Source organism: Crocodylus siamensis, chromosome 1 (genome assembly GCF_052110815.1).
Source record: "Crocodylus siamensis isolate JL-2025a chromosome 1, ASM5211081v1, whole genome shotgun sequence".
Classification (NCBI taxonomy): domain Eukaryota; kingdom Metazoa; phylum Chordata; order Crocodylia; family Crocodylidae; genus Crocodylus; species Crocodylus siamensis.
In genome coordinates, this window is record NC_143395.1 from 388,800,905 (window position 1) to 388,820,044 (window position 19,140).

Consider the following 19,140-nt stretch of genomic DNA (forward strand, 5'->3'; position numbering starts at 1 on the left):
TCCTGCTAAAAACATTAAGTGCTGGTGCCATGATTTCAAGATGCGTCAGAGCTGATAACACAAAAAGCCACCTCTGTTTGTCAAAGACATAGGAGGTGAAATCCTGCCTGCTTTTAAGTCAGTGACAAAACTCCAGTGAATTTAACATGGAAAGGTTCTTTTGGCTCCTATAGCGTAGCATTTCCCCAAGTTTTATGGGCCATCATAGCAGGGTCTGGCACTCCTGCACCCTCCTACTTCAGTTGCTGCCACCACTTCCCTACCACCAGCTGCTGCTGCAGAAACTTGGCAGCAAGGAGAGAAATCAGTGGCAAAGAGAATCAGCCCCAATCACTGTTTTCTCTGCATTGCTATTAAGTTTGGCAGGAGAGGAAGAATTTGGGGGTGAGGGGAAGGGGACATGTGGCTGTGACTCGCACATGCTCCCTCAGGAACTTTTTGCAGCACACCCTCCACCCCACCTCTGCAGGGGAGGGCAAGCGTCACAATTTGGGAAATGCAGCTCCAGTTCATTGAAGAAATCCAATAAACTGATCTGGTCACAGTGGATCTTCCTCCTCCTCCCATCCTTCCTCCCCACTGTAACATTCTCTCAATATACAAATATTGAAAAAATATTTAAGGGTACTATTTTAAATTAATAATTTTTTTTTAATCTACAATTACAATTCTAAAACATATGTGCTTCTACTCAGTGCCCACAAGGCGGTTCCCAAATTCGTTTACATATTCAAAACCTGTAAATGACTGTACAGAAATTTACATCTGAACTTCAGGTGGGACTTCAGGGAATTCACAGAATTTTGTGTTTGAATATTTTCACTGGGATTCCCTTCAATGTTCATTTAAATTCTAAATTCTAACAGAGCTATATAAAAAAGGATTATTGTTCTAAGCTAAACTGAGAGCTAATTTCTAGTCAGAACCACTTGGCAAAAGAATTGTTAAGTAAGAATTCCCAGGAGTGCTGAAGACCTTTTCAAATTTGCTCTGTTGGAATATCTAAACAAAGCAGTCTTTGAAAAGTAGCAATCTCGCCAAGTGTTTGTGCAAGATTACTTATGGCAAAATTAGAAATATGAAAACTGAGCTAGGAGTCTTAACTATAGATGGTCTTTTTTCTTTCCAGGAAGAAGAGAAAATATGGAAAATAGCAAAGAACAATTTTTTCAAGTCCAAAAACATACCCAGAGCTGTCTTTAATATCACAATCTTCCTCTTGGTCTGAGTCCCTGCATTTATCAGGATCTGGAAGGGAGCTTGGATCAAATTCTTCTTCACTTCCACTGTGATCCAGAAAAGCCATGACTTCTTCAACCTGAAGGAAAGTGAAGAATTACAGATTCAGACACAAAAGTCCATGCTTTCTGCTCTCCCAGCACTAGGAATACTCCAAGGAAATTCTACCACCTCCAATTCATGCATCAAAACCATCACCACTATACGCAGTGATACAAGCCCATTGTTCCTTTGGCTGCTGTTGATTGAATGATGAACAAAAGATATGAAAATGACTGAGAAAAAAGTATACACAAATCCTGCACTTCCAAGAAATTGGTTTTAAATCTACCAAATCCAAAATAAAAAGTAAAATTCCAAAACCACTTAAAAACACTCATCTGAGAGCACATGTTTAAGAAGTTTCAAAACACTGCCCAATTTCTTCTGGAAGAAAGTACAGAGATAAGGAAAGGTACACAGGTCAATCCTTTTTGTAAGGTATGTTTTACAAAAGCAGCTGATTTAAAACTCAGTGAGGTCTGCTTGAAATTAGAAGCTATAATACACAAAAGAGCTATTTAAATGATCCGAGGGAGTTTCAATAGGTCATGGGGGGATTGTGTGTGCTCCCTGCCTGCTCTTAGGTCTTGTCTACACTATGGAGCCATATGGCCATGGTCCTCCAGGGAGGATGCAATATATCCTAACAGAAGATGATTTTTCATACCCCTAATGGACACAGTTATGTTGGCAAAACTTTGTAGGGTCTCCACTGACATCACTCTGCACCACTCTGGGAACTCTCTATAGAACTTGCAATGCTTGGCAAAATCAGCAGCTTTTCCCTAGAGAAGCTGAAGTCCCTGCATCCACAGAATGGAGGACCTATCAAAGCACAGAGGTCTCCTTTCGAGCATGGGTTTCAGGCCTACTCAGAAGAATAATAAGGGGGAACAACAATAGCAGCAGCCATGCTAGAGGCCTGCCTGCCACAGCTCTGGCAAAGCAGCCACTGAGGCTGTCCCATGGTGCTCAAGTGCCCAACTATGCTTCTGGACCTTCTGCATTTTCAAAAGCAGGCTTCATGCAACCCTATAGCTTTACTTCTTAAATATTATTAGTGTGTTTATAGATAGGGAGCAAACAGACGCACTGAAGGGAAGACGCAATCGTGCATGCCCACAAATGAAAATAAGAGATTGTAAGCATCTCTAGGTTACTTCAAACAACATGAATCCTGCCTTAGTGCATTTTTATACTGAAAAGAAAAACAAATAGATATAACCTAAAATCAAGGACATAGCCCTATTTAGTTTATTTTCCAAATGGCTTTTGACTCCACAAAGGAATTGTAGAAAATTAGGGTTGGAAGGAACCTCACAAGTCCAACTACCCGCTCAAAGCAGGAACATCCCCAACTATATCATCCCAGATCTTTACCTGGATCTTAAAAACTTCTAAGGATACAGATTTCACAACCTCTCTGGGTAGCCTGGTCTTGTGCTTTACTACCCTCCCAGTGAGAAAGTTCTTCCTAAAATCTAGTGTAAGCTTCCCATGCTATAACTTGAGACCATTGCTTTCTGTTGTGTTATCAGCTGCCAGTGAGGACAGTTTAATTCCATTCTCTTTGTAACCACCCTTCAGGCAGCTGCTATTATTAAATCCCCCCTGAGTCTTCTCTTTTCCAGATTAAATAAATCTAGTTCCCTCAGCCTCTTCTCAAAAGTCATGTTCCCCAGTCCTCTAACAATGTTCATCACACTCCCCTGGACTCTCTCCAATTTGTCTAAATCCTTTCTGGAGTGGATGGGGGAGAAGGGGGGGACTGGACATGGTACTCCAGATGTGGCCTCACCAGTGCTGAGTAAAGGGGAATAATCACTTCCCTCAATCTGTTGGTAACACTCTTACTCATGCAACCCAGTATGCTCTTAGCCTTCTACACAACTGTTTATTCATATTCAGCTTATTATCCACTGTAACCCCCAGGTCCTTTTCTGCAGACCTGCTGCCCAGCCAGTTGATCCTCAGCCTGTACCATTGCATGATACTGTTCCATCCTAAGTTTAGGAATTTGTACTTATCCTTATTGAACCTCATGAGATTTCTTTTGGCCCAATCCTCCAATACGTCCATGTCTCTCTGAGTCCTAGCCCTACCGTCAGCTTGGTGTCATCTGCAAACCCCATCTAAACTGATGAAGATATTGTACAAAACCAGCCTAATGACTGGTCCTCTGCTCCAGGGCACCCCACTTGAGACTGGCTGCCAACTAGACATCAAGCCATTCACTACTACCCTCTGAACCCAACAATCCAGCCAGTTTTATATCCACATTACAGTCCATGCATCCAACCCATATTTCCTTAGCTTGCTTGTGAGAATGTTGCGGGAGACCCTATCAAAAGCCTTGTGAGAGTCAGGGTATATCACATCCACTGCTTTCCCTGCATCCACAGAGCCAGTCATCTCAGAGAAGGCAAACAGGTTGTTCAACCATAACTGGCCCTTGGTGAATCCATGCCGACTGTTCCTAATCACCTTCTTCACCACGTGCTTAGAAATGGAGTCCTTGAGGACCTGTACCATGATTTTTCCAGGGGCTGAGGCTGTAGTTCCCCAGATCGATCCTCCTTCTTCCCTTGTTTAAAGATGGGAACTATACTTTCCCTTTTCCAATCATCTGGGACCTTTCCTGATCGCCACAAGTTTTCACAGATAATCCAGTGGCTCTGCAATCACATTGGTCAACTCCCCCCAGCAGCCTCAGGTGCATTGTGTCTGGCTCCATGGATTTGTACATGTCCAGCTTTTCTAAATAGTCCCTAACCTGTTCTTCTGCCACTGTCAGCTGCTCACCTCCTTAGCAAATTCTATTGCCAGGTATAGTAGTTGGTAGCTGACCTTGACTGTGAAGACTATGGTAAAAAAAAGACATTGAGTACTTTAGCCTTTTCTGCATCATCTGTCACTAGGTTGCCTCCCCATTCATTAAGGGACCCACACTTTCCCTGATCTTCCTCTTGTTGCGGACATACTTGTAGAAACCCTTCTTCTTGCCCTTTGTGTCCTTCGCTAGCTGGAACTCCATTTGCATTTTAGCCTTCCTGCATGCCCGAGAAATACTCTTATACTCCTCCCTAGTTGTCCAAGTTTCCAATTCTGGTAAGGTTCCTTTTTGTGTTTTAACTCATTGAAGAGTTAGCTAAGCCAAGCTGGTCTTCTGCCATATTTGTTATTCTTCCTGTGCATCAGGATTGTTGGCTCCTGCACTCTCATTAAGGTTCCTTTAAAGTGCAACCAACATTCATGGACTGCTCTCCCCCTTAGACTGGCCTCCCACCAGTTCTAAGAGGGAGTCAAAATCTGATTTTCTGAAGTCCAGAGTCCTTATTCTGCTGCTCTCCTTCATTCCTTTCTTTAGGATCCTGAACTCAATCATCTCGTGGCCACTGCTGCCCAAGTTCCCATCTATGTCTTTATCATGTTATATTTAAGTTGCTTAATATTTAATGATTTAAATTTCTAATATTTTACATCCTTCTTCTCATATGCAAACTATGTTTTAAATGGAACATGGCAGAACAGAAATACAACATGGCACAACAGAAAAGCCCCTTTATGTTTTCCACAGCAAAGTTCCCTTGATAATCATGGGGGGAAGAGGAGAGGTAGGCAGGCATGCAATAGGGAAGAAAAATATAAATTAGTCACCACTGCAGGAGTCCCTCATTGCTTCCCCAATGAAGCTCCCTCTACAAACTGAAGAGGTTGTGAAGAATTAATAGGAAGTGGGGGGGGGAGGGATAAAGCAGGTTTGCTATCAGAATGCAGTAAGAAACATGCTCAGCATTAGTACACTTGGTTTTAGAACATTTCAAAGTACTTGGAAAAGAAACGAAACTGCATAACTAATGTGGTATATAAAACCAATAAAAGCAGTGTCAGATCTATAGCACTGTAAACTACCTAAGGAAAAATAACCACTAACTAAACAGCACACTGATTACCAAGAACTGCAGATGCTACTTCGCAACAAAATTACAAAAAATAAAATATTGTGGAAGGGTGTTTGGGAATTAGACTCTTCTTGCTATCTCACAAAATTACTGTTCTCTAGCTCATCTTTTCCTACAATATTATACAGCCTTTCAGGTAAAGGCAAATTAAACTCAGAGAAATTTTTGGAAATTGTCTTTTTGTTGATGAGTTCTCATATCTGCATTAGATTATAGCACATTTCTTTGAAACACTTGAAAGTTTGTCTTTACCTATTCCTCTCCTTCTACCTGGTCTCTAGATACAACTGGCATGTGGTATTAGCTAAATAAATTATGCTTTAAATAAACAAACACAGCTACTAGTCTTAACTGCAGGAAGGAATAAAATGAGTTTGTGTTTTTTTAAACATATACATGCCAGAGTACACAAAGAACTAGGGTGATACTGAGTTTTTATTGGCACTTATTTGTTTCAGTCTATATTCTCACTGAAATCATCCATATATCAAAGTTGTGTTAAGGAAAACTTTGATACAATTTTGTTATCATTCCTTTATTTATGTACAAATAAGCCCATGAGGTATATACTTTAATACACACACACACACACACACACACACACACACACACACACAGATAAAAATTTTTGTCTTATGTCCTCATTAAACATCCACATTCATTTTATAATAGGAAGTTGAAGGAGGAGTCAAAAAACTAGTTTTTATTGGGTGTGTCTACATGTGCAGGTGTTTACTGCACACTAATTTGCTCTAATCTCAAGTAGATTTGCAACCTCTAAATGCAAGTAGCAAATTAGTCAGAATAAATTACTGCACAATATGGGACATGTACATGGCTGACTGGAAGCAAATTTGCTCCCAGTCAGCCAGGCAGCAGAGGGAGGGAGATTGCTCCCTGTCCCTGGAAGCTGCCTGTTGCTGGTGTGGGCTCTGCCACCAGAGCCCAGGCAGAGACAATGTCCCCCTGCCCCAGCAGTAGGGAGTTCCTAGCCCCTGCTCTGCAATCACGGAGCAGGAGCTGGACAATTGTTATCTCCCAGACCCAGGTCCATGATCACAGAGTGGGGGAAGGGAGCTCCTTGCTGCCAGGGCAGGGGGACATTGCCCCTGCCCAGGCTCTGGTGGTAGATCCTACCTTGGGAGCAGGCAGCTCCCAGGGGCATAAAGCAATCTCTCAGCCCCCACCAGGAGTCAGCTATCTCCTGGCCCCATGCTCCCTGCCAGTCCCTGGGCTAGCACACAGAGGAGCTTACAGCTCCCCCTGGCTGGTGCAGGCCCAGCAGGGGGAAGCAGACTGCTGCCATGAGCAGCAAATCTGCCTCTTCTTCCACACACGTGTAGACGCTTGCCTGGGGTAGGTTTACTTTAGAGTAAATTACTCTATAATAAGCCCACCAAAGAATTTTCACATGTAGATGTGCCTCATTTATTCACCTGTGGATGATACATAGTCACATTTAGGTTTAAGACAATTTCAGGGATCTACCAATATGTTAATGCTTATATGGCAGGCAAGAATATACTCTTAAATGTGACCTCGTGAATCTTGGTGAATTGCACATAGCATTTTTGTCAGTTATTGCTTTTACTTGTTATTCAATTTTAAATGGTCTTGAATTATCATCTTATGTTTCAGTCAGCTAGTCAGAAAGCAGAAACACCGTGACCACTTTTCATAACAGTTCCTATGAGAAAGAAATACTGACCAATTGAAGCAAACATGTCAAGCACAACTACTAGAATAAATATGCACAAAAACTTTTAGAATGTATCTTTCTGACATATTTGCTGACCATAAAAGGAATTAATGACAAGTTACCTCTGAGCACATGTTGGAATACAGTTTTAACACAGAGGTTTGTCTAATGTCAAGCCAAACTAGGAAGCAAGTGGGACCTATTAGAGCAGCAGTGTTAAATATCATTCTGTCAAGAGTGACCAACCATAGTTTGGCCCTACTAATTTACATCAATAAGTAAGCCACCCTGAGCGAACAAAGAACTTCTACTGATGTTAGGTAAATAGGATTACCGTTAATGCAAACTTACATCACATGCATCTTGTCGCATCAGGATCTATAATTTTAGCTCAGATGACTCCTTACTGTGGCATGAAGTATCTTCATACTTTCATATCTTAACACACCATTAGGATGAACAAGGCAGGTTACATCTTCTACACCTTTGTGGAGGGCTGAGACAAAGTCAGCAGTTTATTTGCTGAAAGTTATCTTTGTCATTATGTGGATTAGCAACTATACTTCTTTTGGAAATAAATGCCCAAATTAGCAACAGGGCCCAGGTAGATATATAACTATGTTTATATGTACACATAACATACTAGGCCAGGGGTCAGGAACTTATGGCCCACCATCCAGATACATTTCAAAGCCACTGGGGATCCAGTCCACAGACACGAGACTTCAGCAACAGATGCTCTCCCCATGCCACTATTGAGAGAAGTGGTAGTTGCTGAGTCCTAGTGTTCACCTGCCTGCTTTTGTCTGATCTGGGATGAGTCATTCCAGCCTGCAACTGGAATAGAATATCTACCCCTGCATTAGGTTATTATCTACTTGCAGGTTAGGAATTTGATTTTTTTAAGACACTTAGAAGGCAAAACACCTGTACTAAAAAGAGGAATGATGTTCATTGTGCAACTTCTCAGAAGTAAGCTCAAAGCCAAATTTCTGCTTGGTAACGTTAGACCTTAAAATTTTCTTAACAAAGGTAGATAAGACATGCCATGAACATGTGTGCAGTTACTCTAAAACTGAGTTATGCTGGTTCATATTTGAATAAATTACCTTGACTTGTCTTTTGTGTGTACAAATATTTAAGCAATTCTCAGATTTTTGAAGTAAGAGAAAAAATTATTTCAGCACTGTCAATTCTGTCCATAGTAATTTATGTAATGCATAATGGTGAAATATTTCTGTTTCACTAAAGAAATTAAATATAACAGTTGTGTCGTTTAGAAATTCTTTGTCTGAGCCCGCCAACAATTATGATCATAATATTTTCATTTGACTATATATTAAAATATTCAGGACTTCGAGATCTGTCACCTTCTGCATTCATTGATAATATACTTGGCCTCTGCTAGTGACTATAACATTAGCAAACTATAAAGCATATGGATTTTAAATACTGAGTGTACTTGATACATATGCTTAATTTCAGGAGAATCATATGTTTAAGTTTAAAAGAAACAATGAAACCCAAAAATATACATTGATGGTACTTCTATGATAGGGTTTTACCATGTCACTTTTCAGTGTAGTATCTGGATGCTTTCTAAATTAAAAATGAAGATAATAAAAACCTGTGTGGAATTCTGGGATTGTCTGACATCTTTGTTGGGAAAAACAACTCTTTGAAATGCGATTACAGCTCTTTCTCTCTTATATTTGAGGTATGTAGGAACTTAAGATTAGAAGGCAACTCCTAGCTGATTCAGCTTTAAATGTACTTAAGTTTCCTTAAGATGGAAAGATCTTTTCAAAGGGCAATGTTCTGACTGCATTTCTCAACACAACCAGGGCTCTGCATTCACCTCATCTACTCTAGGAGTTTGTCTTAGGCCTAGATCCCCTCGGCAAAGAATGCGTTGCTGTCAACCCCACGCTATCCTGAGCTTTCTCCAGGTCTGCACTATCCCAGTGGAGTTCAGCTGTTCTGATGGTTCATGAATAGAAATTCAGCCTTTTATGTAGCTGGGGCTGGCTCCATTAATTACTTCAATGTTTTGGACCAAAGCCTTAAGCTAATATTGGCAGCTGGCTGGAGAGCAGTAGAGAGGTTTGATGTGCTCAGACCTGCCAAAGCCATAGATAAAGTGGGCCGCTGTATTCTGTACCAATCAGACCTTGTGCAAAGTATTTACATTCCACTTCACATGCAGTGAATTACAATTACAATGAAATGAACATGCAGATCATTACTGCCAGATCCCTGGAGATTCATAGGAGAACAGAGCTGAAAGATAGCATTTTTAGATACTGGTTTTCTAAGCTTATTGAAGAGTTGCACCAAGCCCTGGCTTTTTATACCACTTTGAAGAATGGGAGCTTTCAGTGAAAGGGATAAACACTTCTGCCAGTTCTTTAAAACATTTCCAACCAGCATTAATTCAGTCACATTGAGTCAGATGCTCTTCATCTAAAAGCCAACTTACTTCAGGCATTCTGACATCACAATGATAGTGGCTGCCAGAATGAGATGCACCAGAATGAGATACACAGCTGAGTGTAATCAGCACACTAATGGCAGCTGAACCCTTGGCATCTTAACGTCTCTAACAGTGGCCTCGTGTAGATTTTGAAGATAATTATTTTTCAGTTATACTTGCATTTTTTCATATACCTGGCAGCATTTTGCACCAGAGCACTAGTCAGGCCTTACTGCACTGCTGTCATCTTGCTCTTACTATGTTCCCATCAATACTGCTTTACTGCATTAGAGCGACAAACTAATTTACGCTGACAACTTTTCTTGTCATTAGCCCAGGTTAGAACTACAGACTATACAGAAGCTGTAGGAAATTACTTATTTCATTGCCTTTCAATATTAATACATTGTTCCTTCTTCAATCTATCACAGTAGACAATATACATTTAGATCTGCAGATCATATCACCAGCTTATCCTCTGGTTTCCATAATACTAGAGTCAATAGCAGAAAGAAAAAATGCATTGACATAATGTTAGCACAGGATAATATCTTCACTAAAACCTTGCAGTGCAGGGTTCTTAGATAAGGATATATTCTAATTGAGAAATCCCAACATAGATGAGATTTATGTGGACAAAAACCACTCTCAGAATGAATCAATAGAATTACTGAATTCTACAAGTATCATATGTGTGCCTTATGTAAGAGACACCAGGGTTGGACAAATTTTGTTTGAAGAAATTAATCTAATACATTTTACAATGTTTTAAAGTTTCCAACAAAAGGTATTTAGGATGAACAAACTGTAAACACGACTAGCCATTACAAAAAGAGGGTAGCTTAAATTTCTAATTTTCCTGGTTACCTGGTGAGGGATTAAATGAGAAATAGGACAAAAAAGGAATTTTCAGGTCCTTGTATCTAGTCCTTTGCCATCTTAAGCAACCATGTCATATAATCCCTTAATAAATGCATCTAATTTTGCTGTGAAACCAGTTAGGTTTTTAGCTTCCATTATTTCTACTGGAAGGCTGTTCCAAAACTTCAATCCTCATATATTTCAAAACTCTGATTTAATTTTCACCTAACTCATACAAAGCCAGTTTACACACTTTTGTTCTTGTCCCAAGAACAAACCTGCCAACGTTTTGTTATTATTGAGGCTTTTGGGGGTTATATATATATATTAGCTGATAGAGATTTTTTTTGGCATGTGTATGTTAAGGGCACCTAGAATGAAGAGACAAACATCCTGTTCAGTGTATATATTTCTTTGATTTGCAATACAAAACAGAAGGGAAAAAAGAGAGTAGGTTTGAAAATCTGTCAGCAGAAATCTAACTCCATTCTCACTGAGGCCAATGGCAAAATTCCTATCCACTTGGGCTGGAAACAGTTAAGCCAAAATTGAGGGCTCCTGAAAACCTCACCCCTAAATTTCTCTTTTTAGTTAATAATGACAAGCAAAATGCACTTAATTTTAATATCAAGAAATATCCATTTTGTTTTTACATTAATAATTACAGGCAAAAGGTGAGAGCTGATCGCAAACCTAATAATAATAACTATAACAATAATAAAATAACTCCCAACGTGCCTCCTAACATAACGCCTAAAGAATGTCATGGATATTAGGAAATGATAGCAACCTAATGCATTTGAGTAATGATGGCTGCTTATCTTATCCTATCACTAGAGCAGTGGTCTCCAACGTTTTTAAGTATGTGATCATCTTTGGCATTTAAAAGCAAACCAAGATCTACCATGTGCCACTCCAACGTCCCTCCCGCCCCCGCCCTCCAGCCAGCAGGTGAATCTGTGGGGAGGGAAAGAGGGAGGCAAACTGAGGCAGAGGGAGAAAAAATTATTTGGGGACATGCCTCCCCACTAGTTAATCCTACCCGGCTGGGACCCCACTCATTTTACCCCTGCTCCTGCCTCTGCAGCACTGTCCCTTACCATAGGGGCCTTGAGCTAGCCCCCACATCTTCCCTTCCCCATGGACTCACCTGCTGGGCTGGGGCACGGGTGTGCATGCACACGGGCACGCGACCCCCAGCCCCAGCCTTGGATAGACTCCAAGAGGCACCGAGATCTACTGGTGGGTCGAGATCTCCTGTTTGGTGACCACTGCACTAGACCATTAAAGTTAAATCCATGTTTTTAACTTTCCATTTTACTACCAAAACCCCTATGTGATATATGCAATAAAAAGTTTTAAAATCACAACTAGCTAAAATTAGCAACAAAAAAAAAGTATAATAAAAGTCAGTCTGGCACTGTTTGAATGTGAAAGGTCAGTATAAAACAACTACATGGCTGACTTAAATGCATTCATGTTTTAGTCATGGCAGCATATCTTAATTACATGAGAAAAAACAAAGCTGATATTTGGGCAGGATTTATTTAAGGAAATGTATAAACGGGATATATATAAAAGCTAGTCAAGTAAAAGGCCTTATACCGACTATAAGTACACTTCATTTCAGAAAGTGAAACTTCTTTACACACAGATTACCTCACAAAGTTCAGGCGGACAATCCTTGTATAATGAATCCTATGTGCACAAGAACTGTTGGTCAGGATAAAACCAAAATAAATGATATCGAATACTTGAACTAAGAACTTTGGCTGTAGATACGCAGAAGCCAGCATCTCTGGGGCTAGTCACCTCAAACAGATTTTTCCATTTGTTACATCAGTATGAGTCAAAAATGAGTTAAAATATTAATAAACAAGACAACACCCTGCAATCAGACAGAAACTAATGGAATACATTTTGCTTGTAACAAGCAAGAAAGCAAGCATCAAAGGAAAAGCTTTGTTTGCTGTGCATCATAAAAAATGGGTGAAACAAAACCTTGCAGAGGCAAATATAACAAAGAAAGGGGTTCCCCCCCTTCAAATATCTAGGGAGTATCATTAAAGTGTAAAAAATAAATCCTAAAACATGTTTTTATTTAGATTCTATACATGTAATGCTTGAAACATGTCTTTACGTTCCTCTGCCCCTCCTCCTCACCACCCCCTACTCTGAGGTTCACAGCAGTCACGGCTGTCATCCCACATACAGAAAGTAATTCTCAAAAGTAGGCTCTGTGTTCAAACATTTCAACACATCAGCCTTCTTCAGGGAACTCACCATATGCCCACTGGGATTTCATACACCAGAGAAATTTCTTTTGTATAACTTTATGGAACTTTTGAGTGACTTTTTAAAATTCTGTGATTACTAGCTATTTAGAAAAAGATACCAAGATAAGAGGCCACCACTTTTTCCTGTTACAAGACTAAATAAGCTCTTTAAGACATACATAGGGCTTTGCAGGGGCAAAGAATAAGTGATCATTACCTGTTTCCAGACTCAAAACTCACCATTTGTAAGTAAATATATCAAAGACTATGAAAAACATAAGAAATAAACTATTGTACTGGAACAGAATAAAAACGATGAGATTTTGGAACCCAGCTAGCTCTGGCCTGTCTTTAATCTTGGAACATCTGATAACAGTTCAGCACATCAAAATCAGAATGGGATTGCTATCTGTTGGATCAAGTGAAAAATGCCTCTAAAAATGAAGAGATTTTGCTCATTTCCTCATCATTGCTTAGGTCACATACCCTAAATATTAGCCCTATGTATTATACAAAATATGAATTTAGAATAGTATTTTTCCTGAAAGCAAGAATACAAATATAATTAGTTTCCCTACTGTGAGGTTTAGTTGAAATGCTGTAGATGCCCATGCATGCAAAACTGCTGGGGAAAAGCCACCAAGACAAGAATTACTACTTGTGTCTTTTATGACACTTGTTCTGGTGTTTGCTGTGACAGTTAGTAATAGACTATTTTACGTGGAACCAATCAAGAGTGGCTATATGCTCTTAGGGCTCAGTCATGTAAATGCTTATACAAATAACTAACTAAGATTTCTTGAAACCCATCTATACAAATATATAGGGAAAAAGTACATTTACAGGTTCATTATTATTTATTTGTATTTATGCTTATAGGTGAAATTTCCCATCAAGGTGTGGGAGGAGGGGACCAGAGGCAGAGTTGAGCAAAATCACTCCAGATTTGGATATGGATGGGGAGGAACATCCTTAGATTATAATGAAGAAGAAAGAAGAACTATAAAAGTAAGAAGAGAACAGAAGCATGGAAGCCAAAGGAGGTCAAGATTTCAGGATGGGTGCTGTTGACATTGTTGAAGATAGTTAAGGTTGATGAGGACAGAAAACTGAGATTGGCTAAGAAGAGACAAAAGAATCTGTGACAAAAGTTTAAGGGGTAGGAAAATGAAACAGAATTGGAGGAAGAGAGTCAGGTCACTGATTACAAATACCATATTTGAGGAGAATAGAAATGAAATAGGAAAGGGGAAATGTGGCAGTAGTTGAAGAGCTAAGTGGGATAAAGCACGCTGTTTTGTTCTAAAGACTAAAGAGACTAAGAGTATGAACACGTGTTCGTTTTTAGAAGTGGAAATTCCTGGGATATTCAGCATCCCCCTGCTGGGGTGCTCCTTGATTGAGGGAACATTCCCCAGCCCCCGATGGAGGGGCTCCTTCTCCAGACCAGGGTGACCCCAGCATTGTTTCCTGTGTGAGAAATTTAATGAAGATTGATATACACTTTTTCTACCAGGAGAGCAGCAGTATTTATGATAGAAACCTAAAGCATGTTTCTATTGGGAGCAAAAAAAACAGAGTTGAGTGGTAGGCTAAGGAGAGGAACAAGGAAGGGGATGAGAATGAGCAAAAGTGAGATGGAGGTCACCGAGGCAAGTGGAAGGATTTGAAGAGAAGAAACTTGTGCGTCTGTAATGGGAAGAGGGAGAGAAAGCCACAATCTTTTCTCTTTTTTTGGTGACATCCATGAGGAGGGTGAAATAAAAGGACCTGAGAAGTGAATTGAAAATGGCAAGAAGGTTACTGAGGTTTAATTATGCTGAACAATTCAAGATGTTCAGCTAGGCAAATGGCAGAAATGGAGGAAAAGAGAAGAAATTTAGGGTGAAAGAAAGCAGAATAGCGATGGATTTTCCAACAGACACGTTGTGCAGCAGGAGAGTAGGAGCAGAGCGAGTGGATTTTGGGGGAAAATTAAGGAAGGGCACTTAGAAATGCTGAAATTAGCTGTAATGTTATAGGTGGTGGAAAGTTCGATTATATCAGGTACAAGCATAATAATTTTCCAGGGAATCATGGTTTAAGTGACAAAGTAAAGAAAAGCCAGTTAAAATGAAGTCAAAATGGAAGATGCAAAGTTTTAGGCAAAAGAAGGGAGATACCTATATACATAATAAAGAATATAGTATACATAAAAAGGTAAGAAGAATGGTGGTAGATAAAAGCAAGAAGATTGTTGTGTTAACCACCTCGCCCCACTGGATCTGGTGTGTGGGGCCAGTCTGCAGGCCCACTCTGGCACGAGGACCAGCTCCATGCCACTTATCTGGCCCACAGACTGGCCCTGTGTTACTTACCCGGCCTACTCGGCCTCATGGGTTTGACACCCCTGGACTATAGGTAAACAAAGAAAGGAGGAGGAGGTTTTGGTGTTTGGGTAAGAACAGGACAGACACACATGGACATTTTGAGCTAGATCTGATCATTTTTGGAACTTGGAAGATGATGATATAATGAGAAATCTTGCAGGATAAAACACAGCAAGAGAAATGGGTTCTTTGCTAACATCAGTGAAACTATATTGGAGCCACACCCATATGAGCCATTGCTGATCTTTGGGTTTATCTGTACTAAAATCAATGCTAATAATAGTAAGAACAACAAATCTTACTGCATGGGTGAGGTCATTAATAAGTATTGCAACATTTCTAGTTTTTATTTGGTTGGTAATTTGTTACCCCATTTTAGAACATTTGCTTAAATTCACTTCTACTAGTTTTTGGATTTATCGTGAAAATCAGTGGCTCCTTTTGGTGAATGAGAAAGTTGTGGGAGAATGGGAGGAGGAAGAGAGATGAGAGAGGAGTCAAAATCAGAGGAAAGATGATGAGGCATCAACACGAATAGGAAAAGGAAAGCTGAATACAGCGCTATTAAAAATAGCAAAAATGAGGGAACAGGGAAGAAAAACAGAACAGACAGGACAGGACAAAAGCAGATCCCAAGCAGACAGAATAAGAGAATATGAGTCTGTAGGTGTCAGATGAAGGGACCCAGTCCTGTGTAAGAACTAGGAGCTGAAAGAAGTATGAAGAAACCATAAATGATCTTTTAGGAGATGGAATAGGCATCCTATCCATCTCCCAGCAACAGGAAATTAGATGGGGAAAGAGGTTAGATGTGACATTAGAAATGGTGCTGTAAGAGGTGCGCAAGTGTTCACAGGGCCAAAATTAATAGAGGGTCAATATTAAGACAAATATCATTGGAAGGGGGTGTAGATATGGGATCTGGGTTTGAGCTAACTGGAAAAGTGGGAGAGTAGCTACATGCAGTGGGAACTGTATTAGCTACAGACAGCAAATGAAAGGAGGAGTTAACTGATGTAGATGAGCAGTATGGTAGACTGACAAGATTATAAAAAAAGCATTTTAAAACTGCTGTGGGAGGTTTGACTGCAGGTCTTCTTACTAAACTGGTAAAATGCACTTTGTCCAAACTTGAGAGAGAAGGTAATTCAACTATTTTAAGCACTTGTCCTTCTGCTTTTCTGTATTCCATCAAAGCATCTTGGCCCATGTTTTTTTTAAATGTGGTAGTATCATAATAAATCAGGAAAAGTTTTTTGTTTTGTTTTGTTTTTTTAAGCATCTCTTGTGGTAGAAGACCAAAATGTTTTGATACTTAAGATCTGGACATACAAATTATAACAAGATAGATGGGGGAAGGGATGACTTGCCATGTGGCAGCTGCTTCACAATAATTATTCTGCAGGTGTACTCCTTTCTGCAAGAAGTGGAAGCTGAAGAGCTTACCTTTACCGGAACAGGGTTAAGTTACCATGAGGCGGCAGCAGAACACAAAATGGTTACCATGAAGCCAGTGACATAAAACAAATTTCCTCTTTTTAATGTTATATAACGTGTTCATCTATTCATAATTTCTGTCAAAAACCAATAATTTGGCTTTCCCTCTCTCCCCAAAATACACATGCTTTCAAATACCTTGACTGATAAAGGAGCTCAAACTTAAGTATTCGAAATAGCAAGTTCCTATATTAGTGCCAACATAACTCCAAGTACATTTCCAATTACTGAAAATAAATCAGTCGTCTTTAACTCAAATACAAAGGGAATATAAATAGGTTAAAGTAGAAAATCTGGCACTCGTCTGCATGTGTATTACATATTTCCAAATGATTCTATCTGTATTTTCTCCAAGAAACTATGCAGCAAATGAGACTTAAACATACTGTAGGTACTGAAGCCATCTCTGCAAATTGTAGTCTATGATATCCCAGTTTTCATCTATAAACATAACGTTTCCAAATTGTTCGTTCGTGTTTGTTTCAACAACACATGACAAATCCTTAGACTGCATAAATAATCCATCACACTCATAACAACAGGCTACAATATACTGTCCAATCGATTATTTTGGAATCTGACTTTCATGAAAGCAAGGGAAAAAAGCTCTTCTAAACCCCCAGAAGTTAATGGTTTGATAAAAAATGATCGAATTTAAATATTGTGGTTTTGATATTTTTGGAACAGTGTATTCAACTACAATCTTTAACTTTCAGTTACTATACAACTGCAATGTTTATCTCTTAATTTCTTGAAAAAATGAGAGATCCCAATCACAAGGGACTGATTTAAATAATCTGTTTTAAACATAATCTAAGTCAATAAACCTTAAACCCTGATTCTCGCTGGATGGTTACACTTTAAATGTTTTGACTTGCAACTAGATTTTGTTCTCCCTGATGGTAAGACAATACACTATTTATATACCTTTATTTAAGCTATTGTTCAGTTTAATTTTATTTAATAAGATCTGAAATGTTTCTTTTTTTTTATTTTAACAAATGAAATTTTTCAACAACTAGATTTTATTCATATGGACTGAATCAAGCTTATTTGCATCTATTTGAATAATAATTAAGTTCAATTTGAAATACAAAAACAATTTTTCTATTGATTTGATTAGTTAAATGACACTATCTAAAATGTACCGGACATATTATTTAAAAAGTGATGCATCAAGACTTGCTTTGTATTTAACACTAAATGACTGAAGGATGTCTTGTATATAATTAATGAGTTAGACCTATTAGAGCTCATCCTCCCATCCCTCATTCATAGATGCAAATCAGCTTTCTTAGCTTTCTTTTTTCTTAACTCACAATTTTTTTCAGCGTTTGGTGAATTAATTATTGAACTTGTTGAATAAATTGAATGAATGAAATGTTTATTTGGAACCTACAGAAGAGGCTAATGCTGACAAAGACAACTCAATAATTTGAAAACTTCTAGTCTGAAATGCTTAACCAGTGGTTTCCACAAGTTCACTGATCTGACTGCCAATAATACTGGCAGCAAACATTTATTTGCTTAAATTTTGGTCTTAATGTATTTTTTTAAAATAAAATATAAATTTAGGACTTACCATAAACTGTCATAATTTTACAATCTAATACAAAAGAAAAAAAAATCTCATTGAAAAAAAGTATTATTTGGAATTTTAAAAAAATCTTTCATTTTCATTCCTTCTGGTCTTAAGTAGTGAGAGAGACATGTTTTGAGTTTTTTAAATCTCTAACATCCTGAAATAAAAGTGCCATTCTTAACACATTTTGTAACAGAACCACCCATTTGTAATTCTAGTTTATTACAGATAGATTGCTGAATTGCAATGACTTTTGGTCATAACTGGGCTGGACTGAATTTGATTCAGTGACCAGTTAATTGAGGCAAAAGGCTCTCTGTTCCATTACTGATTTCCTGAGTTGTTCCAGTCTCCTGACAATCATGGTTTGCTGTATATTAATACATACTGAAAAGAGAAAGCCAAATTGACACCAATACCAAGGACTCTGGATACAGTCTTCTGTGCATCCATTAACTCGGTAGTCTACCAAACAGGGGTGCACCTATAAAGATAAAGGCCCTGGCCAGCTGGGAAGGGTAGGGTGAGGGGGATGGAGCCACAGGCAGCTCATCTGGGAGGTGCATGGGGGGACAGCTGCTGTGCACACCCCTGGGGGAGGCATGTGCCCCCTAGACTGTGTGTGGGGTGAAGATGGGCTGCCTGCTGGGGGTTGGAGCTGGGGATGAGCTGGGGCGGGTAAGGGATGGGTGCAGGCAGTGGCAGCACTAGGAGAGAGGGCTACAGCAGGGACACAATGAATTTTGAAGTGCCTGTAGCCCGCTCAGTAGCCCTCCCCACCCACCCCCGGCATTGCTGCTGCCCGCCCCATCCTGGCCTCCCTAAGCACAGCCCTGGCCTAGCTCCCCTGCCAGCAAGAAGCTGGTGCAGCCCCTGACCACAGCTCGCAGCAGGCAGACCGCCTTCTCCCTGTGAATAAATCTGGCGGGGCACACATGCCCCCCAGTGTCTCCCCTGGGGCACGTGCAGTGATGGGAGCTGCCTCCCCCGCCCCACGCCCCCCAGATGAGCCACCTGTGGCTCCATTCTGAGCCCTGTCCTGGCTGGGAAGTGCCTACCCCAGCCCTATTCCCTGTCTCACTGTGGGGACCTCGATCTGCCTCACACACACCCATTCCCCCCACAGACTTACCAGCTAGA

General features: G+C 39.8%; 1 protein-coding gene across 1 annotated transcript in view; it reads right to left on the bottom strand.

Annotated features, from left to right (window-relative positions):
• Positions 1-19,140, bottom strand: part of DDX10 (DEAD-box helicase 10) — a 356,406-nt gene that overhangs the window by 22,136 nt on the left and 315,130 nt on the right. The window contains exon 17 of the mRNA XM_090029503.1: positions 1,188-1,318. Within this exon, the coding sequence (XP_089885629.1) occupies positions 1,188-1,318 (131 nt within the window). The remainder of the gene's footprint in view (positions 1-1,187; positions 1,319-19,140) is intronic.